The sequence below is a fragment of the Vicugna pacos genome, chromosome 2 (assembly GCF_048564905.1).
Source record: "Vicugna pacos chromosome 2, VicPac4, whole genome shotgun sequence".
NCBI classification, from domain to species: domain Eukaryota; kingdom Metazoa; phylum Chordata; class Mammalia; order Artiodactyla; family Camelidae; genus Vicugna; species Vicugna pacos.
The window spans coordinates 70,608,916-70,634,428 of NC_132988.1; the positions used below are offsets into that span (position 1 = coordinate 70,608,916).

A 25,513-nucleotide genomic window follows, 5' to 3' on the forward strand; every position below is an offset into this window, starting at 1 on the left:
GTCTGAATGGAATGCCTGTATTCTTACAGTTTCTTTCATCAATTTTCTTTCTCTCTTCTATGACTCTTAAAATTAGTATTCTCAGTAAATCTATTCTTGCCCTTTTCCTTTCGTAACCATCCAGCAAGGAGTCACTCTCCCCTACAGTCACTGCTGGGCCATAAGGACACTTCCTTCCAGCCTCACAGCTAGGTGGAGCCTAGTCATAAGTGATTTATGCCATTTCTAGGCCTGGCCCACCCCGATGTTCACAGCAGCACTATTTACAATAACCAAGACATGGAAACAACCTTAATGTTCATTGACAGATGACTGGATAAAGAAGTTGTGGTATATTTACACAATGGAATACTACTCAGCCATAAAAATAATAAAATAATGCCATTATAGCAACATGGATTGACCTGGAAATCATCATACTAAGTTAAGTAAGCCAGAAAGAGAAAGAAAAATGCCATATGGTATCACTTACATGTGGAATCTTAAAAAAAAAAAGAGAGAGAGAGAGAAATAAACTTATTTACAAAACAGAAAGAGACTCAGACACAGAAAACAAACTTATGCTTACCAGAGGGGAAGGGGGTAAGAAAAGATAAATTGGGAGTTCGAGATTTGCAGATACTAACTACTATATATAAAATAGATAAACAACAACTTTATACTGTATAGCACAGAGAACTATATTCAATATCTTGCAGTAACTATAATGAAGATGAATATGAAAATGAATATATGTATGTATACGTATGACAGAACTATTCTGCTCTACACCAGAAATTGACACAACATTGTAAGCTGACTATATTTCAATTAAAAAAAAAGAATCGCCTTGCCAAATTGCCTCCAAACTGAGAGAAATGTTAGAACCCATGGCTGGAGATGGCAGAGCCTCCGTCTGCCTGGTTCCCAGAACTACTGCCTAGAGGCAGTTCACTTCCCCTTCTCAACAGGGACTTAACTGAGAAAGAAACAAATCTGATTCTTTCAAGCCACTGAGAGCACGTTCCTCACGTAACTAACATACACATTCTCCCTTGTCAGTCTCAACATGACCTCATAACGTGGATTCAATTAACCACTCTCAGTTTGGATCTTCAGTACATTCTTCTTCGTTCCTGATCCCTTAATCTACGCTCCCAGCTGCTTAAAGGAAATCTCCATGCAGATGCCTTAAGTCATTTTAGCCCTATATTCCAACAGTGAACTTTTTGGCTTCCCTTTTTAACCATTCTCCTCAAACCTGTTCTTTTCTCCTGAATATCAATTTCAGTAAATTTTGCTGCCATCAACCCAGTGTCCCATATCATTCTAGATTCTTCATCTTCACCCCACCCCCTGCCTCCAATTTAATAATTTTTTATTAAAATCTTGTCACTTCTACCTCTTAGGAGTCTACCCAATCACTTTTTCCTTCCCAAGTATAATGTGTTCATTTCTCTAGCAATTTCTTTTATAGTGCACTATTAATGTCTAATTATTTAACTCTCCAACTAGATTGTGATTTCCTTAAGTACAGAGACTGGCTTGTTCACACACTCACATACTTATTTGTGTGTATGTGTGTATAAGTAAAAATGTAAGTGTAATGGTAATATAATAGTAATGTATATAGAAAATGACAGAGATGGAATGTTTTCTAAGCTGGGATCCTAAAACAATGACAGTAAATAAAACCCTTCATTTGTATTTTATTGGGCTAAACATGGAAACAATAATGCAATCTTCCTTTAAGTACTTTAAGAGGTGTTAAAATAGCTTGTGACACTTGAGCATGGTCACATAGAGAGGTTTCTTATTAAAATGAGCCACTAGAATGAGCCTTATTAAAATGAGACCATTTTGGTATCTCAGTTTGCCAAGGAAAAAAGCAACATAAGATGCCAAGTTTTTCTCTGGTTTCCTACTAATAACAATAAAAATAAATAAGTTCAGAATGAAGTCATCAAAAATAACCGCTCCTTTTTATGTTTTGTAGAGCCAGCTCATGAACTATATCTGCTCACAACAGGCCATCCTATCCAGCAAGTTCGCTCCATGCTGTGAACTGCCAGAGCCATTCCGAGGGGAATGCGTTATCACCTCGGAAAACGATGACAAACCTGATCTCTCATCCCTGCCACTCAGCAGGTTTACAGAAGACCAGTTTGTGTGCAAACAATTCACAGACAAGCAAGATGACTTCCTACAAGAGTAATATGACTTTCTATAAAAATCTTAATAATAGGATATTGTATATATGGATTCTTTGGGAGAGACTGCAAACTCGAATGATGACACAGGCTAGCCAGTAATGTGAGTGAACAGTTAAATGGCCAAGAGGAGATGTGGATTCAAGGTGGCAGCTGCTATTTGATTCTAGCTACTTGCTATATGGGAAGACAGGCTTTGGGTGGTAGAGTTAAGTGCATTTTGAGGGAAGCTGAAAGTCTCTTGATTTTTACATATTGATAAATATTGATAACTAATATAAGAAATTAAAAAAACGTGTCAAGTGTGTGCCAGCTTTGCTCTAAGGGACTTAGAGTCATCTCTAAGTAAGAGCTGGCCAGCTCTTCTATTCTAATTAATTTAATACCTAACATCAAAGCCATGGTGCCATGGTGTGGCATTTCAAGATTAAAGAGATGGAGCACTCATATCTCTGGTGACCATTCAGAAGTGCAAATTAATTTGGACATAAGGCAAACTGATTTCAATATACAATATTAAGACAGTATTGCTGTGTGACTTAAAGATTTTCAAAGTCGCTTTGTGAAGTATTATTTGGAACAACTAAATTCCAACAAAGCATAAGATTGAGTTTTCTTCAAAGTTTTCTACAGAGTAACATTAGCTGTATTTCTGAAATTCCATTTGACACTGGCTTATAAATGTCACTACCTGAACTCATTTATCCCTAAACTTGCATCTGGTACTGAAAAAGTTGATAGGCACGACTTCCTAGTGGAAATTGCATTAGACCATGAGTGAAAGGCCTGAGTTCCAGGCTAGCTTGGCCATGCATCAGCTTTGAAATGTAATTCAAGCCATTTAATTTCCCCAGGCTTTTGTATTCCAACTGTAAATTGAAGCAGTTGGATAAGATCACTTCCAAGGTCCCTCCTGTGATTCTGTGATTCCTTTGAAAATATTCTAGTGTCTAAGTTTCTCTTTCTTGTAACACCGAGGAATGTGGAGATTATGGACAATTTATACTTGAAAGCTTATGTGAAAAAATAGGGGTAGATGGTAATTTAGAACCCAGTCAGCACGTTCTTACAAAAATTTGTAATATTTATAAAATCTAGCCTCAAAGATCATTGAGAAAAATATTCTCACCCAACCACTTGAAATGAATTTCTAGTAAAAGTAAGCAGAGACCCTGAGTCAGGAACTAAATCTTATCAGGATGTTTTAGGTTCAGCTTTGGATTTGCTACTCACTACTGTGTAACTTTGGAGAAGTCTTACAATTTTATTGATTTGGTTTCCTTATCTCAAAATATAGCCAATAAAACCTCCTTGACACCCTCCCAAGATATTCAAATCCCTTAAAGTCAGTTAAAGTACTGAATAAATGTCATAGTCATAATTGGCTTTTGAAAACGAAAAGCTATGGCTTCTGAGTTTTACTGCTTATTTTCTAATGTGCTTCATGTGGACACAGGTTTCTTTATGAATATTCAAGAAGACATCCAGAGTTGGCAGTTCCAGTGATTTTAAGGGTGGATACAGTATATCAAAACTTACTGGGAAAATGCTGTAAATTAGAAAATCCGCTGGAATGCTATGGCCATGGGGTAAATTCCTTTTTTTTTTTTAACCTGTTACTCATAAGAGGTTACAAACCTAGGGAACAGTCCAGTGTTAGTGCGTTATTAGTAGTGCCATGCTTTTGTAAGTAATTATGCATGCGTGTTCTTTCTAACTGCAAGCATTACACAAGAGCTATGATTTCCATCTAAACAAAAGGCCACATCATCACACAGTAACAACGCTCTGTGCAAGCCACTGCCTCGTAGTTTCTGTGTTTTATGAAAACTTCTCTGTGCAATCTCTTTTTTACAGTTTGCTTGGCACAGTAGCACGAAAGCACAGCCAGTTAGGGTAGGGGAAGGTTGACTGTTTTCACTGAGCAGGCCTGGAAACTGTCCCTACCTCAGGCCAGAAATCATACTGTTCACAGGCAGGAGCTCCCGTTGTGCAGTTGAAACAGAAGCAGCAAGTGGCCTCGCAGATTTCCGACCAGATGATCTGTTATCCGCGGGTTAGCAGGAACCAGGTGGCTCTGGCTTTTGTTATTCCAATCACTGGCTTTTGTATTTGCAGAGATGTAGGGATGGAGGGCAAAGGCATTTCTTTTTCCTGTCTGGGCTCAAGCAGATCCACCTAGCATCTTTTTGTTCCCGGAGAGAAGGGTAAATGAATGTGATTTAGTCTGTAGATTAGCACTCTTTCATAGCATCACCTGTAGACCTCCACAGTAGTCGTTACGATAATTGGCCTTATAGGAGCACAGATGTTTAGAGTTTACAAAGTAGCTTTATAACCAGTGTCCTATTTGATTCTCATGTCAGCTTGATAAGATGCGTGATGCCAGAAGAACTAATACATTTTATAGATGAGAGTACTGTGTTTCAGAAGATTCAAGTGACTTGCCCAGTGTCACACAAGCAGTAAGGACAAGGCTATGGGTTAAGTCCAGGCAAACAGTTTGCAAATCGGGTAAAATTTTTACTATAACAAACACTGCTTATTAGGATCGGTGCACAGGGTCTGAGGTCACTTAAGTTGATAACCAGTGCTCCTACCAAAGAGCTGAGTCTGCAAGGTCACTTTGTCTTCCCACTGGAATTTTATTTGCATGTTTCAAGAACTCTGAATTTGCAGTTTAGCTCTGAGAATTCCATGTGATTCACTCAGTGTGTATTTGTGGAGTGCTTTACTATGTTCAGGTCTGGTACATGTTTTATTAAACCTGACTTCTTAATACGTATCTATATTTCTATCTGTATATCTGAACTGTTTTAAATGAAAATGTATTATTAAAAATCACCGATACACACACATACATACACACACCCACACTCTGATCAACTGAACTTAGATCTATAAATTACTTTAAAGGACCTCTTCCTGGCTTGATGAATGATTTGTTTATGCTTGTAAAATATGCCATTTAAGCCCACAAGTGAGTTTGTATCACAAGACTGATATATTTCAATCTGGCTGTCCCATGTTTGTCTCCATAAGGTATGTTAATGCAAAGCGCGTTTTTCAAGATTTCCAAACATGCTAAGTAAATAAAACTCTGGGTTTAGGAAAACAGTTACATGAAACTATTACAGACAGAAGATGGTTTTGCAATCTTATCTTAACGTATATTGTTGCAACAATTAACACCGATTATGTGTATTTTTCAGGAAGAGATAATCCGAAGAGTGGTTCATGAAAGCCATGAGCGTGTGAAAAATCAGTGTGATTTACGTGGGAAATTAGGAGACAGTAACTTCCGTGACAGGTATGCTTCCAAGATACTGTCCAGATTTATGCTTGTTAGTGAGTTTTTGTTAGTTCCTGCTGCTGAGAGTTGCAAAGCGTCTACATTCAATCTTAAAATTTCAGAGGCCAAGGTAAAAGTCGGTTCAGAATTAACCTAGCTATCTTCGTCTTGATAAGATAATTGTCCACATAACCTTGCGTGCTTTTATGTTGTTTTCAGGCCAGTTTCCAGGCACCAATCAATACCCAGAGGTCAGGGAGCCAGCAGACCCCGCCCGCCTTCCTGCAGTCTCCTAGGGGCCTCTACCTCCCACCTGGACATTTAGTTTGGGACTTTGCCTGCAATTTGGAGTCAAGGCTGCAACCGAGATCTAATCTAGGATTTCTTTGTCAGTTTCAAGTCAGGTCAATGTAGCAAATACATTTTTTTCACCATCAAGGTAGAGGTAAATGTATACCTTAGTTATTTGCCAGAGGGAACACCCAGAACTCTGCAGAGAGCCTGGAAAATCCCATTGTTTTTCAAAGATTAACATATCAAAAAACAAAAGTCAGTTTTTAGTAATCTTTAAGATTTTATTGTGATAGTCTGTTAAGAAGCAGAGTACTGGGGAAAAGTTCAGTTTGATACAGTGCCCCATAATATTGAGCTTACATTAAATGTCCAAAATAATGAATCCAGAAAAATTTTTCTTGTTTCAGAGAGAATATTTATTTTTGTTTTTACTGAAGTATAGTTAATTTACAATGTTATGTTAATTTCTGGTGTACAGCATAGTGATTCATTTATATACATATATTCCTTTTCATACGCTTTTTTCATTATAAGCCATTACAAGTTCTTGAATATAGTTCCCTGTGCTCTACCCTAGGACCTCGTTGTTTATCTATTTTATATATAGTAGTTAGCATCTACAAATCTCGAACTCCTAATTTGTCCTTCCCTAACCTTTTCCACTGCCTTGGTAACCGTAAGTTTGTTTTCTACGTCTGTGAGTCTGTCTCAGAGAGAATAGTTGGCTTATTATTTTTCTTTTATGTTACGTTTAGTTGCTGATGCAAACAACAGTTTAGTTTAAGGATTAAGCCTGTGGCTCTCAAACTTTAGAGTGCATCAAAATTACCTGGAGGGCCTGTTGAAACACAGCCCATTCCTAGAGTTTCTGATTTAGTAAATCTGGGATGGAGCCTGAGAATCTGTATTTCCAACATGTACCCAAGGATGCTGGTCCTGCCAGTCCAAGGATCACACTTAAGAAGCACTGAATTAGGCTGACTCTTTCACTGGATGTTATAGCTAATTTCTTCCCCTAACTCCACTATGATAGAAGTGCAGTAAATGATTCTGACATTTTCTTGTCCTCAAATCCGGTTCAGTAGAGCTGTTCTCATTAAAATCTCTCTCCACATCCCTCAGTTCCCACTGCTGTTCTCCTAGTTCCGGCCATCACCGTCTCTCACTTGAATTACTGGCATGACCTTATCTTCCCTCATGTGCCTTTTGCCCAGCTCCAATCCAATCCATTCATCATATAGCAACCATAATTATTTTAAAAACAACATAAATCTGATTCTATAGCTAAGCTTTCTTCCTTCCCCTCTTCTCCAATTCTCAATCCCCCCAGTCAAGAAAACAAAATCACCTTCCATGACTTTCCACATGCTTTCCTCCCACTTTCATTCCTTTCCACCTAGCTCATTTTTAGTTATTGTCGGATCTCAGCTCACACGCTGTCTCCTCCAGGAGGGCTGCCTGACCTCCCTGGGGTGGGGCCAGCTGCCATTCTGCGCGCACTTGTTGTGCGCTGTACTGCTCCCACTGCACCCAGTGTGCTCATCTCTCCCTGACTAGTGTGTGAGCCTGTGAGAGTAGGAACTGTTTCCTGATCGTTGCTGGAGCTCCTAATCCGCCACATCGTAGACAACCAATAAACATGTTAATGGCCTGTGCATATATTTATTTCAGAACCTGTTTACTCTGAGTCTGATTTTGCAGCCATCCAAATTAGCTATCATAGTATCCTTGACAAGTAGAAAATTGATGGATCAGAGTGGAGCAATATGTGAGGTGGAAAGAGAATTCCAGGCATATTGAATAATCCATTGGGCCACCAGAGCAAGAACTAAAAGGACAGACTTAAACCCAACATGGTAACTTATCCTACATCAGAGAGAATGTCAGATATTGAGGAGCACTTTGTTGAATTCTTCACTTTGACCACATAGCCTTTGCCAGGAGTAAGAGGAAATTATTCTTTCAGGCTCATAGTCCTTTATACCAAGAAAGCCCCACAACTGTCTGCTCAGGAGTTGGTTGTATTCACAAAGAACATGGCAGCTGCTGCCACCAAGTGTTGCCCATTGAACGATGAGCAACAGTTTGCTTGCCTGGAGGACTCGGTAAGCACCTCTGTGACTGCATGTTTGCCTGTTGTTGAAAGTTCTGACCTCCAGGCCCAGCCAGCAATCTCATATTGGTGGACACATCCATGAATTCTCAATGGAACCTAATAATTCTGTTCTCAGGAGAATCAGGTCAGTTCATACCAGTTGTCTTTGATTAGCAACAGGGATAAGACTGGCTGTCAGTTTGCTACAATTGAGGATGTCAGATTCACCATGCCTTTTGCCTGTTTCATATCCCCAAGGTCTAGTCCTTGGATTTGCAAGTCAACAAAAGTGATTTTGTCAGCAACATCAAAGGTACTGCCGATTTTAGACTAACTCATCCTAAATGAGTAGGAAAAAGTGCCCAGTCTTCCTCCTGTGTGTCTCCTTTACTCTCACATGATTACCCCACTCACCACACTTAAGATGGCAGATACGTTGTTTTTTCCCTCCACAATGAGCACTGAGTGGCCTGCAGTTTAACTCCATTCTAACACTGTCTGCCTGGAGAGAGCATCAGATCCCAGGGGTTGAAGGCTTAGTTCCACAAGACAGTTCCCATCCCATTTCAGATGACAATCACAAGTCCAAATTGTCACTAGTGCTTCTAACTGATTAACTGTAAATCTGAGGTTTCTATGACCCCCTCCTTGGGTTCAATTTGTTTGCTAGAGCAGCTCATAGAACTCGGGAAAACACAGTTACCTGTTTATTAAAGGATATGATAAAATAAACAGATGAACAGCCAGATGAAGAGATGCAGAAGGTTAGCACTGGCAGGGGCCCGAGTGCAGGGGCTTCTGTCCCTGAGGAGTTGGGGTGTGTCACCCTCCCAGTATGTGGATGTGTTTACTCATCTGAAAGTTCTCTGAACCCCATACTATTGGGATTTTATGGTGGCTTCCTCATACAGACATGACCAATTATTAACTCTATTTCTAGCCCCTTTCCCCTCGCTGGAGAATGGGGGGTGGGGCTAAAATTCCAAGCCTCTAATCATGGTTCCGTCTCTCTGGTGACCAGCCCCCCTTCAGGAGCCCACCCAGAATCACCACATAAGAAAGAAAGGTAATTCTAGTGCTCTTATCACTTAGGAGTTTACAAGCATTTCAGGAACCTTGTGTCAGGAACTGTGGTCAAAGACCAAATATTTCTGTTTTCTATTATCTCACATCAAACTCAAAACTGTTACCATTGTTAGAACACCAGTGTGTCCATTTGCAATGAACAGTTCTCTCCAATGGCAGAAGTAATAGAGTCCAGTAACTAGGCTACCTTTTTCCTGAATCAAATTACTTGGGAAGTTGAATTAGGATACGGGTATTCATGCAAACAGAATCAGAGGAAGGGCAGTCTTGGGGATACTACTTCCAGGCTATAGGGAATAATTATGAATTATTCACCCCTCTCAGTGGAGAATATCACTCCAGGGATATTCTGGATATCCCTGGATGCTCAAGACTCTGAGATCTAATCTCTAGGTCTCTCTCAAGTGGTATTATTTGAACATTACTGAATTCTTGTTTGGTGACAGCTTTCTCTGCCCTATATTCTTGGTAGAGTTTCTCACCTATGCTAAGTAAGTCTTTTTTTCTGATGAAATGTAGTTGTTTTGGCTGTAGATTTAAAACTTTTTGTTATATAGTGCTATTTTCCTTTTATTTTATTATAAATTTTTATTATCTAGTCATACATTCCTTGGGGAACTCTTTCATTTAGATTTATATATGCCTAAAGCCTTGTTTTTAAGTGAACTCTTCGGTTAATTCTAAAATGGATAAACTCATATGTTAAATGCTGATGCTCACTAGTTTCCCCACATACATAAGTGACAGGGAATTTGGGTGGTCATTATTACTCAGAAGGTCATACAGGCAGGCTTAGACAGTATCAGATAAGTATCAGACACCACTGGGAGCAAGGCAAGGTGACTGGGCTAGAAGGGGACAAAGAAATGAAGGAGACAACTAAAATAAGATCCAGGGACTCCCTTTCTCATTTTTTAAATTCATTTTTTTTGTTAATTCAACAAATAGTTATACAGCATTTACCATCTGCCAAGTTCTGTGATGGTTATAGATGTTCAGTCATAAAAAAATAGAAACACACTGGATTTGAGCTTTTCAAGTAAGAATGCCAATCATCAGTCTTATAACTAGGTCAAATTAGTCATGTTGTCTTGAGATTTGATTTTAATTTGATGGAGCATAAGTAACTCCTATCTCAAGTCAACACTGGTCTATAAACTGGATTGGGGAGGAATGGGGAGGAGGGGTCCATAGATAATCACCTTGAGGGTGACAGGAAGAAGGAAAGACAAGGCTGAGGACCAGGGGAACTGTACCTGATGCTCTTGCTTTTTCCTTGACAGTGAAATCCAGACTGTGCTAGCAGAAATTAGAATTTAAGAATCTTTTCCTATGGCTTAAAAATACTAATAATGACCATAAACCTTATGTTTCTTATTTTAATTCTCTCCTGGGAAAGGCAAAGCTAATTCTTGGAGCTTTATGCAGAAGACATGAGGCAGAGCCTATCAATGCTGGTGTGGGTGACTGTTGTGATGACTCATATGCCTTCAGGAAGCCTTGCTTTGATGATTTGCAAGTCGATAGAACTTACATTTCTCCACCTTTATCCTGTGACCAAGTCCTCACCCTTAAAGAAGACTTGTGCAAAGCTCAGGAGGAGGAATTACAAACTGAAAAGCAAAAGTAAGGATCTCTGTTTAACTTGTTCTTTGCTGCCAACAAGGGAGCAGACATAGAGAACTGTACACTGGGTGCAGATACAAATATTGCATAATGAGTGGAGCAGCTAAATGTTATATTGGAGGTCAAGGTGAACTTAGAATATTCTGTGGTTTTGTACTTAAGTCTATCATAGTTGCTACCCCAACTTGATCAGTTAATGAGACTGAAGTCTATTGATCAGAAAATATTAACAGAGATGTGCATTAATGTATTTTTTTCTAAAATGTGAACTTTAGAACATTAGTTTTTTTAATTCAGGTATAGTTAGTTTACAATGTTGTGTCAATTTCTGGTGTACAGCATAATGCTTCAGTCATGCATACACATACATATATTCATTTTCATATTCTTTTTCATTATAGGTTACTACAAAATATTGAATATAGTTCCCTGGGCTATACAGAAGAAATGTGTATCTATTTTATATGCATTAGCTTTATAATGTGTTTCATACAAAAAAATTCCATGTTCAGAGTTTGGGAATACTGTATTTCCTTTCTCCACTTAGAAATTCATACCTTCATTAACAGTGGAAGTCAGAGAAGTCCTGCAATAAAGTAATCTGATTAGCTTGTTCTAACTCGGCCTCCTTTGGGCCACAGAAATGACTAAGATTCTACAGGACCTGCATGCTGGGAAAGTGCTTTGGAACATTCCATTAGAGAGCTGTGTGTCACCTCCCAGTGTGCCGCTGCTTTTACTGCCACTTCTGCTACTTCTACCAGGAGTGACTGTTTTCTCTGTTTGGAAGAGGCGGTATTTGGGTGACTAGTAGTGGGTGCCAGCTGCATGATAAAGTAATGCCTGTGAATTCAACTTTTTGCATCTTCGATTTTCTTTCCCCACTCTTCTACCCTCTGTAATGCAGTTTCTTATACCAGATAAGGCTTTCTAGTAATTTCTCAGAATATAGAAAAACAGGGCATCACTAAAAACTCACAATACTGGAAATAAGTATTTAAATGTCATATATATCCTTTCTATGAACATATAATATCAAAGAATACTGAAAGTGGAAGGAAGCTTAGCTATTAATCAATGCTTCTCACCCCAAGTTTAGGAAATCCTTCTAAAACATTGTGCAGTTTCTCCATGAATATTTCCAGTGATGGAAAGGCCATTTGCTTAAAGCAGCCTATTTTATATTCAGATATGGTTAATTTAAAAGCTCATTTTTTTGGTGAAACACAAATATGTTTCCTTGTCACTTCCAACCACATTTCTACATCTGAAGCTGCAGAAATACTTTAAAGGTATTCTGTGCTGCTGAGTAAGGGTAGACCCCTTTCATGTGACTGTCATCTGAGGATGAGGTATGGTTGTTGCACTCGATCTGCAGATGGATCTAAAGGGGAAGCTGAAAGGAATGGTGTGCAATGCTTTCTAAAGTTATATATTTGACCATGGAAGTGCATGTATGTGTGTGTATGTATATAAAAAATACATGTGAAAACATTTATAAATTAGAAAATTTTGTGACTATAAGGCGTTACTTTACAAAGCGCTATTCCAATTTGGTTGCTGTTACTGATACTGAAGCCTATTGGTCAGAATTGTTGCCAGTAGAATATCATCTCTTTATATCTGAGCAGGGCTCCCCAATGTGTGTTCTATGTAAAAAAGTGTCTGGATCAAGTCAGAAATCGAATTCAATCTAGTGTTCTTTTCTATTCCTGCTTTCACAGCATCTATTAGAATATTTAGTAATTCCACTATATTGTCCACCCTTTTGCCCTCCTGCTACGGCAGCCCATTGTCAAATTTCTTTTTCCCCTCATCCTTTCTTCATAGGATATGTGAGTTAATTTTTGCTGCATAATAACTCACACGAAAAATAGATGGCTTTACACAGCATCGGTTAATGTTGCTCAAGTGTCTGAGGGTTGATTGGATGAGTCTGTTGACCTGGGTCAGCCTCAGCCATTTTTAGTGGGGCTTGCTCAAGAGTCTACTGTCAGCTGCTAAGTCAGCCGGGAGCTGGCGGGCCGAGGCTAGGCGGCTTTGTCTCTGCTGCCTGTGGTCTTCTGTCCCTCAGGAGGCTAATCCAGGCTTCCTCATGTGGTAGCTGGGAGGGAGGGGAAGTGTGGAGGCCCCCCGCAGCCCATGTCTGGAACCATGCAATGCCCATTCTGCTGTAAGGGAGGTCACAGGGCCAGCCCAGATTAAAGGGGTGTGGAAACAGACTTCACTTCTTGATAGGAAAAGAGTTGGAAAATCATACTGCAAAGGATATGGATACAGAGAAAGGTGGACAATTGGGTTCATGTTTGTTATCAATCTGCCACATGTGGATCATTAAGGGAGTTGCTGAAACTACAGCAAATGATCAATGTCAGGACAGTGGTGGAGAAAGAGGCAATTAACCGGGTCTGATGTTATCAAAAATGAAGGGGCATGGCCAGGCTTTCTACACATGGCATAAATAAATAGGGATGGGGATGTTAGAGTTTGATGACACGGACTTTGAAAGAGCTATGGCATTTAAAAGAGGACAAGGGAGAGATATGTTGGAAGCAGTAAAGGAGAGCTAGGTGCTAAGGTAAGTTGTATTCAAACAAAAATAGCCTCCTCTTGGGGGGTCTTGGGGAACACTGCATCTTCTGGGGAGCCTCATGATTTCATACAGAGCAAGAAATAGAAGCTCAGAAAAAAGGATGTGGATTTAGTGAAATTTAGGGATGAGAAAGCTTCAAGTTACAACGGAGACAGAAGATGAGTTAGGGAGGACCAGGAGAGCAGGGGATGGGTCTGATTAGGGATGCAGGAGCATCAGTGTGATGGCAGAAGGTCTGGGAGACTTGGATTTCTGACGCTGAATGAGGTGACTAGGGCATGCCTGGCTTGGCCTGGGAAGCAGCACACGCAGCCTTAGCGCAGCTGCTCTTCCCTTGGCTTCTGAGAGCATCCCGTGATTAAGATCTTACAAGTGGTTGGCATTTTCCCCGATTCTCCCGATCCCACTCACATAGATGGATTGAATGGAACACTTTCTATTAGGTGTTAGAAAGGAGGCTACTTGTCTGCTGCTGCACACAGAGAAATGGCTTTCTTAGCAGCATCAATCATCCATCTTTTCACCCCAACCCCACTCCTAAGCCTGGACCCAAGATATTCCCATGGTCCAGGCATTTTCCCTTGGAATAGATTCTGCTGATAATGGAGGCGATGTTAGAGGCCCCATTTGGAACTGAGTGAGGGTGACTATTTTAGGAAAAACCAAAGGGTGCAACCCTGGTTACCCTGAATCAACAGGATGGATTGAAAGCACGCCCCCTCCTGGCAGTGGGGCAGTTCCCCTGGAGGGCCTACCCATGCTTCCCGCCCTCCTCACAAGCCTCTGATCTTTCCTCAAAGGAAAGCCGACCAGGGTCCTCAGATCATTAGAAGAGGTAACTTATTTCTAATCAACTTATTTACTCTAAGACTTGCTCTTGCAGGGTCTAAATAATATTAGTCCAACAATATCATCTTGCCAAGTGAGGCAAAGTTTTTGCTGCCTTGGGAATGAACACATTCTCATGGTGGGTAAGCACAAGGTTGGCACTGGTTCTGTTTTATCACAGTACTTAAAATTCGTAAGCCAGCTGACCCCTGAAGTCCTGTCTTCAGTTCCCAAAGTGAGCTGATCACGAACTAGACTTTCAAACTTTCCAGTAAGTATCCAAAGACCACTGTACCACTTAGTTAGCCGTTCTTTCTTTAGGCCAGGCTTGCTGTGAGCATATAAGGAGGAAGAAGTCAATCTTACCTCTAGAGTTCAGGCTTTGCTTTCTCTTGAGGAATTCCTCTGGCATGGATAGGTAGCCTTCATGTATGTCATCTCACCAAATCCTTACCTCAGATTTACGAGGTAGGTAATATTATGACCCCATTTTCATTGTGAGGACACTGAGGCTGAGAAGGCAGGAAGACCTGGTGTGAGATCATGGAGCAGGTCAATAGGCTGAGCTGGAAGCTGCACCCAGGCCACCTGGCTCAAAGCACATGTGCTTAATTACCAACATGGAGTTGTTAGTGTGCTCTCATCAAGGAGTTATAATGCTGCTTATAATTTTTAAAACATGAGGAACTCTTCACATAAGGGCTAGATTATAGATTAGGAAGTGGCCTTGTTCTGCTAACTTCACTGTGTTTTCTGTATGGAGAAAACAGTGGCAAAGAGACAGCTAATGTAGAGATTTCTGGAATATTGTGGGAGCATACATACAGGGAGTCAAAGGCCACATTTGAGAAAACCCATCAACTTCCTGGGAAGTGGTAGGGGCTCTCTCCATGCCTTTCACCCCTGCATAGAGCTGGTGGACCATCATAGCATAAATCAACACACACACAAAGAAAAAAAAAACTAGTGGAGGGGCTCCGAGAGGGGAAGAATACAATTCAGCAGGATTACAAAGAGAAGGTAGAAATGAAGTTATGGAATAAGGTAGAGAAAATAAAAAGAAAATAGAAGTTCAAAGAAAAAGGATTTAAAATCCAATAAAGAAAAATACTGAGTTGAAATGTTAAGATTTAAGACAGAATATAAAGACCAGAATGTGCTCTAAATGAAATGGTGGATAAATGTAATGGAAAGAAAAGATTAATATCATAGAAATGAAAACCTGAAAACAACTTCATGGTATTGACGATTAAAAATAGGATTTAAGATTTGAAAAGGTAAATTAAAAATGTAAAACTATATAGAATTAGGAAAAATATAAATAGAATAAATAGAATTAGGGAAAATACCTTAAAATAGCAGTCAGGTTGATAGGTAGAGAGATCAGGGTGGAGGAGGGAGGATACGAGCAGGAGAGGTAACTCAGATCACAAGTATGTGACAAGTTATCGCTGTGACAGGGGGTCCAGCTTCCAAGTAGCAGAGTACCCAGTTGTAGAAAAGGCAGCCTTTACGTCTGGAGTGTCAAGGAGAAGTAACATGGCATGCTGAAATCCTTGTTTTGAATCTCATTCCCAGACCTGCCTTCTCATAATGGGAACCTTTTTTTTTTTTTTCTCCCTTGCCTATCTCAGTACAATGGGAGTGTTTCTCCTTGTTTAAATAAGCAACTGCTGGCTGATCTGGAAACTCAGCAGTCATGCTCGTCTCCCCTCTACTGGTCCCTCTGGGGAAGTGCATTCAGAAACTAGCTGACCCAGCAGGACAGAGGAGAGCAGTTCTTGTGACTGAGGCTTTCTGTGAGAGAGGGGAGAGAAACTCTTGGGCGAGACTAGAGGGCTTGGGAGGGGCCAAGCCAAGAGGGCAAGTGGCATCCCAAAGCTTGTGAGAAATGAGAAGAATATATATGAGGGAGCCTTCCCACCTCCTCCTTTAGGTTTCTCTATTATTGTTAAATCGACAGCTCAAATCCTTATGGAAATTGTAAAAATGCTTCTCAGTTAGTTGTTGAGTGAATAAATGAATAAGTAGGAAAAAAGCTATGACAATGCACCATTTATTGTGGAGGTCAAGGAGAAGGGAGACCATGGGTGGGAGCAACCAATAATTTGAAATGGAAGCAAGCTCCAAGTTGGGCTATTATTATAATTATTCATTATCTTTGTCATAATCTGATGAAATAATTTAATTATTCATATTTTCTTTGCCACTATTTATTGAGTGTCTTCAGTATGCTAGTTACTATACTCAGCCTTCTAATATAGTATTGTTTTTGGTCCTCACAAAAGCCTTGCAATGTAAGTGTTTAAATTTTCCTTTTAAGGATGAGGATCAGAGAGGTTCAGTATCTCACCTACCATCACACAAACAAGTTAGTGAGTGGAGGACCTAACTTGAGCCAAAGTAAGTCTGTGCCCTCTGTATGACATTGGAAGGGAAGCCCAGATTTTGCGTGAACTGACAGCAACCTTGCCCACCTCCTGTACCAGCTTTGGCCACTTTCAGTGCTGAATCCCCTAAGTCAGACCACGGAAGCCCCAGTGGGTGCTGGGAAATTGGGTAATCTCACTGTGTAGCTGCTCATGATTATTAGTTTCCATAACCTGTGCCTGAAGATACCCTGTGCTGTTTTTGTAGAAAAATATATTCTGAGACAGAAATCCACCAAAATTCTGATGGGAAGTAGCCTGTATTTCTCACTTTGAATAATTAATTTGTTAAAAATTGATAATTATTATTCAAAGGTAATATCAACTGTTTTGACTATATATCAAACATAACCATACACACTTGAATTAGATAGAGACAAAAGCAAGTACAGTGTTTTCTTTCAAGCGGGATTTAAATTTAAATCTAACTGGAAGATTGAATGTATACAGCATAGTTGGATTAAGAAAAAGAGTGCTTATCCTATTTTATTTCTTTTTAAAAGATTGATTCATTTTATTTTTAAAGTAACACATAACCATTGCAGAACATTTTGAAAATACAGGAGAGGAAAGAAAATCATAACACTTTTATTCTAACACTGCAGAGATACTCGTTATAACTATATGCATAGTGTAGGAATAAACAGTGTCAGGTATGTACCCAAGCACACACTCCCACAATTGCCCCGTCCATCAGACTGTGGTTCTAATATGTAATAATGCAAGTTTGGCACACTCTTGATACTACCTGATGATACAAAATTTCAGTGCCAGCAGTTGTCCCCAGAATCCTCAGGGATGAGCTTACGAAATTCCCTGCCCCCTCCCACCCACCAGGGATTCTCCCGCGTGCTTTGCCTGGCATCACTCATGTGCGCCTGGGAACAGCCATGCCCTCCAGGTACTGTTGTCTCCTGCTCAGGAGAAGACTGGATCCTTTGAAATGACAAAGCTGCTTTATGTTTTGTAGTAAGAAAAAATAAAACCTTCCCCCAAGTCCCAGGATGGTGCACGTTTGGCAGGTGCCGTGGCAGTGCTGCTTGTGTCTGTGGTGTGCAGGACTTGAATGAAAGTACTCTTACAGCCCTCTTTCAAAGAATTATCCTGATGCCCTGTAACTCAGAAATGAGCAATGGAGGCCCAGCTGGGGAACCACTGAGTTACTCCCGTCTTCCAGGGACCAGGTCTTTCTTACTGAGTGGAAATCTGTGACCCTTCTTGTCTCAGGATGAATTCTTACAAGTAGTTCCCAATCCTCCTGACTTCTGGGAGAGAGTCTCCCCTCACTGGCTTGTAATGTACACCCAGATTTATATTATTTTCAAGGAGTTGAAACCACTGTTACAAATGCAAAGTGGAGATGACATAGAGCCTTGTTAAAGAGGTAACAGAGACCATTACATGAGGTAACATTTATAAATTATCAGCACATTGTCTGAAACATAGTACATATCAACATACTCAAAAGATGTTGGCTGTTATCATTATTTTTAATGTAGTTTTAAAATTATAATATATGCATTTTTGTCACTAATTATTCTTCGAAACAGCATTTTAATGGCTCTCTAGTATTCCACTCTATGGGTACCACAGCGAATTTAACCTCTCCATATTGCTGGGCATGAGACTTGTCTTCAATTTCTAACTATCATAAATGATGACAACGAATGTTTTTGTACATTTGTCTTTGTCCCCTTTCTGATATTCTTCTAGATTTCCAGGACTTAGAATTAGGGGCAAATGTGGAGTTAATTAAAATCTTTTAGCTTCTTTGACTCTGTCTTGCTAGTTAGTGCTCAGAGGATACAGTGACCACAAGCTTCTCAAACCCGCCTCATAGTTGTGGTAGTTTCTGGAAAAAAAATTGGCTTCTGCTTTCTTATTCTTTTTAGTCACGCTGCTGCTTCTGCTTTGTCCATCCTCAAGGCAGGGTTGGCGTGGGGGTGGGACAAGGTGGAGCTGAAATGGGAAGTTCGGAGAGGCATGTCCAGGGGCTACAGTGTTACTAGATATATATTTTTTTCTTTAAGTATAGTTGATTGACAATGTTGTGTTAGTTTCTGATATATAGCATAATGATTCGGTTATATGTAAATATATACATCTATATTCCTTTTAATATTCTTTTTCTTTGGCAGATGGTGCTGGATGTGTTTTCCATTGTTTAGATGGGATCAGGACTCTATGGCCATGTGGCCAGGGCTGCTTGGGCAGGTCCTGTGAGCACTGCTTGAATAGGCCGGGCCTGGGATTTGCAGAGGGCTGTGTTTGCGTCTCTGCTGTCCCTGGCTTCCCTACCAGCCCCTGCCTGCCCTGTCTGTGACCCAGCTCACTCTGTCCAGTGTCTGTGCTGGTGCCACATACCTGCTGGGGGTTTCACTGTTGGCCACTGCCGGGCAGCAAAGGGTGGCTGGCATCTCAGTTCAGGAGTTAAGCAACTCAGCCTAAAATACTCGTGGATCCCTGGTTTAGAGTGTTGTAGAAATGTCTACTTAGAGTTTGAGATGTTTTCTTTTATGTCTGTTTAAGTACAAATGGGGCCAACAGGTTTTATCAATGTGAGTTTGAAAATGAAGAATTTTGAAAAAAGTTTCAAATTAGTTCATTGGTTTTATCATTAATAACATATAAGGGGCCCCCAACTTCCAGGTGTGTTATACTTGGAATATTTCTTGGAAAGTTAGTTGTTAGAATAAATGTTGTTCATAAAAAATATTACAGGAAAAACTAATTTGCTGTATAACCTATGTACCATTCAATACAATAAAAATAGAAAAAAGTTTACCCTAGTAATAATTACATGAAGATAATTAAGTCTCCTATAATAATTATGTTGATGAGATGTGCTTGAAGAAAAAGATGTTGACTAAAACATGGAGACAGACATTGTGAAAACTATGAAAACATCAGGGCATTTTCAGGGCCTCCAAACTTAAAAGGGAGAGCTATGCAAAGGTGTGGGTGGTGTGCAGCTTTCGATAAGTAAGGCAGGTCTGCAGGCTGGCCTTCCAGAACTCAGGGAGTGCTTGTACTTTGCCACTCATTTCTGATTCAGGCTCCTCAGCTACCTTGTGAAGCAGAAACCACGTGCAGCAGAGATGCAGTTCCAGCCAATTCTTGTGGATTTCGCTCACCTGGTGGAGATGTGCTGCCAAGCAGAGAAAAGTGAAATGTGTTTCCAAGCAGAGGTAACCCTGTTTCCATGTCTATTCTCTTAGCTCTGGTAGGGTTTAATAAAGTGAAAAAAAAAAATCCCTTCTCCATTCCAGTCATGAGTGAATTAGAAAACCAGTCTAAGTGGATTGGTGCAATTGACCATATTTGGGTTTAACATATGTTAACATTTCTGGCCGCTTGAGGGAACTAGGCATGTTAGACACAAATAAAGATGAACACAAGAGTCACGACACCAGATGGACTGGGATGTTCAGGGTTGGGGGTGGGAGGAAGAAGGATAGTTTGAAGACTTTGGTCATTGTAAATATAGTGAAATTTTAAAGCACTAACAGTTTAAAGACCCACACAGGCCAACTGGAGCTTTGTTCTAGAAATTTCTGGAAGCATAATCAGGAAGAGTCACCAAATGTAGTTTGGAGCTTAGCTAAGGAACTAGGTAAAAATGTTTCATTTTCTCAGTGGCAGATCATCAGAATAGAGATAGAAGAATAGAAACAGAAAAGAACAATGGCCAGAAAAAAGTGTCTGTCTGTGCCCACACACCAAACTGGCCACCCGGAGACTGTTTTCTGTAATTAACCTAATTGCATATAGTTAACAAGTAAGTGATTTTTCACAGAGTGATAAAGTTGTGTGACCTAAATTTCTAAGAATATCATGGTAATCTCACCATTATTCTGTGGCACAGAAAATTCATGGAGGGGGCCTGGGTTGGACCACTGTCCCAGAGACATGACTTGAGAAACAGAAACTTGGATATACAGTAGGTAATAGTATCTAAGTAGAAGAAAGCAGGTGTATAGTTAAGAAAATAAAACAAAATAAAAGGCACGTCTATAGTTAAAACAGGCTACCAGACCAGCTGATACACAAAATAGAGTCCATTTATTTATTTCAAAGCCTTTTTACTTTTTGTAAAGCATTCAGAAAATATATCTCTACCTGAGTAACAACATCATATCCACACAGATAACCACTTTTGCAGGAGGGCCTATGCCTGAGAATTCCTAAGGGAGTTTTCTAAACCTGTTCTTGCTCTTGAGTGTGAACGCTTCTTGGTTTGAACTATTTCATCACTAGCAGAAGCGAAGAGACTTAGCCAATTAGCAGTGTGTAGATGTTCCAAAGTTAGACTAACTGCTCCAGGGATCTACAGGAACCTTGTTTGTTTTCCTTTCTGAGATTATAATAGTCAATTATGTGAACCTGTTCTGCCTGTTAAAAGAGAAAGTGGGCAGGTTTAAAGATTACCTTTCTAGTTGTGGCTAGTGGGAGCATAACACATTTTTAGACAAGATGGAAGACATATTTTGAGAGGTAAACCCGAATGCAGGAACGTTCTAAGAAGAAAAATAGTGAACCAAAGTAAATGTGGGAATGCTGGCAAGAATAAGAATGGACCAAAAGAGAAGGAATAAAATAAGAAACTCAGTCATGCAAAGTGAATTTGAACTTTCCAAAGAAAAAGAATCTCGCGTTTCATGAAATAATAATGTGAATTGTAGACATGAGCAGTTTAAAGGAAAAAATTCTACTCACAAAAATTCTCTCCTCCAGGTCAGCAGGGAATGATAATTATAACCTGAGGTATTTGTCCATCAGTGAACGGAACATAACATAGAAGAAAGTTAACAAGAATTAGGAGAAATTTGGGCAGGGTTGAAATGATGTTTTGAAAATAGTACATGAAATTTAGCAACAAAAACACTAAGTTCTGCTTTCAGATGTGACTTGACAGAAGTTCATGTGAAAAGACCTGTCGGTTTAAGTAGCCTATACTTACAACTTGGTAGGTCTGCTATCAAAGCTACTGAAATCCTGGGATGCATTTCTGGGGAAAAAACAAGGATCAGATTAAGCAACGTGATAATCACAATCATATGGATCAGGTCATTCTGGGATACTGTGTTTAATTTCTTATGATGCATTATACAAGTTTTACAAATTATGCAAGTAATATATGAGCAAGGCAAAAGTTCTAACAGAGGAACAGGGTACATTTCCTATTCCTAAAAGGCAAGCAATTTTAGGTTTTCACTTTTAGTACTCCTAGTGATTACCATCATTACTTTAATAGCTTCTTAAAATACGACCAGTCACTTACAGAGTATATAAATAGTAGGATCAAATTCTGGGAAACCTAAGTAAAAATTAGTTCATTGAAAGGACATTTGTGACTTCAGAAGTCTCTAGGAAGTTAGAAAAATAGTCTGAGCAGCAGATAAGAACCAAAGCAGCTTAGAAATCAATGACTTTCTGGTATGTTACTGCTGGCACATCTCTTCATGGTACTACTCTGAGCTCCTATGTCTGCATTTTGATACGTTGATTGGTATCATCCCAATGGCTTTTCTTTTTCAGAAATTCACCAATACCTCTTACATCGATGATGGCTTTTTTCCTTTTTAGCATCAATAGGCTTTATTCTTTTTTGGTATTTTTTGCTGTTATTGAATTGGGATTTTAAAACAGATGAGAGATGATACATTTTAAAAGGATGCTGGCAAACTGTTCGGTCCAGCAGCATCTAGAATGGAAAAAGAACTGAAAAGCTTGTCACAAGATACGGAGAAATAGACTGGTAATGTGTATTGCACAGTCTTAGGATGGGTGACATGTTAGCAGTCTCCCAACATGTCCAAGATTATAGGGAATCAAAGGTGGCTAATCTGGTCTCAGTGTAAAGAAAATATTTCCTCTTACTTTTCTCTCTTCTCTGCATTCCATCATATGAGTCCATGTTTTACATTTCAAACTCTTGCTTGGGCCCTGCCTCAAGATGTGGAGTTATCATCACTTTTCATTTCACACAGGGCATTCCTCAGATCCCTTCCTTCTACCTCATCTTTCCCAGAAAATTCCACCCCCCACCCTAGCATTTGTTATTATAACATTAAAAATTTACCAAAGAATAATGGAATAAATGAAGTCAGGAAGGACTGATAAGGAGAAATATTACTTCCCCCACTATAATTAGGTTCGAAGAAAATGAACAAGGTAGAATATGAGAATTTTGAGGTTAGCCTTATTGGAAATTTCCCCATGAGCATTGATTTAGAAAGTCATGGGTTACCATGGAAGGAAGGAAACCTAAACTCCAGAGGTAAAATGACTTCAGTCTTTCTAGACAATTTAAGTGTGGTGCTGTCTGAGAGTGGGAAGAAGAACTGAATTACTAGACTTCTAACCATTTTCAGCAGGATCCTAGAGACTCTTGGGAGTATAAGTCGTCTCTCCTGTGTGTGTGTGTGTGTGTGTGTGTGTGTGTGTGTGTTTGTGTGTGTGTGTGTGTTCATATCTTAGCAGTGGAGTTTGAGGGTTCCTATCCCCATTTAGCTAGAAATTCCGCTTTTATCTGCTTGGGCTTCCGCAAATGCTTTTTACTTGAATACAGACCAGACCATACAGGTACAAATTGGGGAAAGGATTTGGACTTGATGTCAAGGTCTATACCGGTGTATATGAAGGCGGTGGAGGTACTCAGATCAGTTTTAGTGGTGATGTTCCTCTTGAGTTCCTGTACCTGCACATGTGGTGATTTGGCCTGGGATTAGCTTACAGCTGTATTAAAATGCAGCAAAAAAGCTGATGTTGATTGTTCCTTTTTACCCTGCAGCAAAAGAGCCCCATATTTCTGTGAGGAGGAAGCACATTTTTACTTATTCCAAACCTGAGGGCTTGAAAGTAGATGAGGCATTGTGGTTAATTAAGTCCTTAAGCCAAGGCACTAGGCCTGTGAGAGACTGTAAGACCTTGAGAAGCAGGTGTATCAGAGTCCATGCAGGGAAGTCTTACAGATTTTCTGTTCGGGGACCAGAGCTGTTTTGCTGTTTTCTCACAGATGTCCTTATTTGCTTTTTTTTAGGGGTCCAAACTGATTGAAAAGTGCCGGTCTCTTTTGGGAAGCTAAATGATACCAGAAAATGTCCATGTAGGATCTTTGCTGAGAACTGCGTTTTATTTCTCATGACTAATGAAATGCACATCTAATACTCAGAATAAGAATCAACAACATCATTTTTCATCTGTTCCCCTGTGTTACTCAAGAGCACTAGCTAATCTGCACTAAATCTCTCCTTTCCTACTCGGAAGAGAAATCTTCTTATTGTAACACTCATTCAATCCATCTTCATCCCTCCTTTCTTCCCATAAGCTTTCTACTTCTCAAAAGCAGCAACAGAAATATGAAATCAAGGGGCCTCTCAAAACCCTCAGGTGGATATAATGGGCCGCCACATTGACCTGGGACCTGGCTGCTGGATTTCCAGAGTGAAAAAGACCCCAAGTGCCACTTAGGTTTTCTATCTATACCACTACTGAAAATGATTATTGATGAACTGAATGTGTTTTATAATAAAGTTACCAAAGGGGCAAGGGGGTGGGGGAGGGATAAATCAGGTGTTTGGGATTAGCAGATAGATATACACTACTATAAAATAAACAAGGACCTACTGTATACCACAGGGAACTATATTCAATATCCTGTAATAAACCATAATGGAAAAGAATGTGGAAAAAAACATATATAAATAATAAGTTTACTTTCATAACTCTATTCCCGTCCATCTGTACCCTAAATATGTGATGCTGACATTGTCATCAAGGGGCCCTAATATATGTATAAGTTGAGCTTTCAGTAATGATTTGCAATAGGAGTCTTTTCCCTGGAAACCCTGGAGTAAATAACATAAAGGACTTACTTGGACTTATTTTTCCAGATTTGTGTGTGTGTGTGTGTGTGTGTGTCTGTGTGTGTAATGAAGTAAAAATAAGCAGTGATTCTAGTGCTTGCTAAGTAAATGATTTTGATTAGAGAAAATATTTAATTCTCATTACAGTGCTCTTGATTTCAGCTTTTTTCTCATTCTGGTAATTTCAACATGTGTGCATTGCAAATTAAATCTAATAAACATTGAAGTATCTATTGTGTTCGATACACTGTGCTGGGTGCTGCAGGGAATAATATGAATATGACATGACCAGATCACTAACGAATTTGTGTAAGATATAAACACATAATGAATTGTAATAATGGGCAGCTTTCACATTTCCAGTGTCAGAGCGAGGCTAACTGATAATGAGGTACACAGGAATGTGAGATCACACATCACCACGGAGACCAGCAAAGTTTACGGAAGAAGGGGCCTTGGCCAATAACTAGAAAATGGGCATGGCTGTAACAGATAGATGTGGTAGAGTGGAAAGTGAATGGTCGGTGATTCAGTTTGGTGGGTTTTAAGACAAGAATGAAGTACTTGTGGACAGTAAGACAGTGAAAGATGAGGCTAGGATGCTGGGTGGGTACATATTATAGTTATAACAGCTAATATTTATCACACACTTCTTATGTGCAAAGTGTCAGCCTTAAAACGTATTATTCCTATAACTCCTACAACTTCTAATGAAGTAGGTACTATTAATCCTATTTTATAAATGAAGACACAGATAGAATGCCATTGGAGGGTGTGTAGTTTAGAGTATTATATATATTCTAGTGGTTAAGAATGTGGATTCTGAAGTTGTAGATTCAAATCCTACCTCCCTCTTCTACTAAAGAGTAAAACCAATCTCCTAACCTCTCCACAGCTTACTTTCTTCAGCTTTAAAATTGGGTTGAAAGACTAATTTCTCATGGGAGTGTAATGGACGTTATGTGAGTTGATCTATGTAAGGCACTTAAATAGTGCTTGGCAAGTAGTAAGTGCTGTTAGTTTGGACGATGTGAAAATGCTGCCTTTGTAGGTCAAACATGGACAATTTTAAGTGGCTCCATCTAATAGGTTAGCTGTTATTTAAAAGATAAATGGATGCTGCTGAAGGGATTTGCCCTCTCGAATTGCATCCTATTCCTTTCTTTCCTTTCACATGTAGATATCTCAATATAATAGATACATCTGCTGTCTT

The 25,513-nt window shown here is 39.6% G+C and overlaps 1 protein-coding gene across 1 annotated transcript in view; it reads left to right on the top strand.

Moving 5' to 3' along the window:
* Nucleotides 1-24,304, top strand: part of LOC102537005 (alpha-fetoprotein-like) — a 37,113-nt gene extending 12,809 nt beyond the window's left edge. Inside the window, exons 8-14 of the mRNA XM_006212545.4 lie at nucleotides 1,976-2,190; nucleotides 3,646-3,778; nucleotides 5,402-5,499; nucleotides 7,742-7,880; nucleotides 10,356-10,582; nucleotides 19,488-19,620; nucleotides 23,475-24,304. Coding sequence (XP_006212607.3) covers nucleotides 1,976-2,190; nucleotides 3,646-3,778; nucleotides 5,402-5,499; nucleotides 7,742-7,880; nucleotides 10,356-10,582; nucleotides 19,488-19,620; nucleotides 23,475-23,519 — 990 coding nt within the window. The 3' untranslated portion in view covers nucleotides 23,520-24,304. The remainder of the gene's footprint in view (nucleotides 1-1,975; nucleotides 2,191-3,645; nucleotides 3,779-5,401; nucleotides 5,500-7,741; nucleotides 7,881-10,355; nucleotides 10,583-19,487; nucleotides 19,621-23,474) is intronic.
* Nucleotides 24,305-25,513: the final 1,209 nt, after the last annotated feature.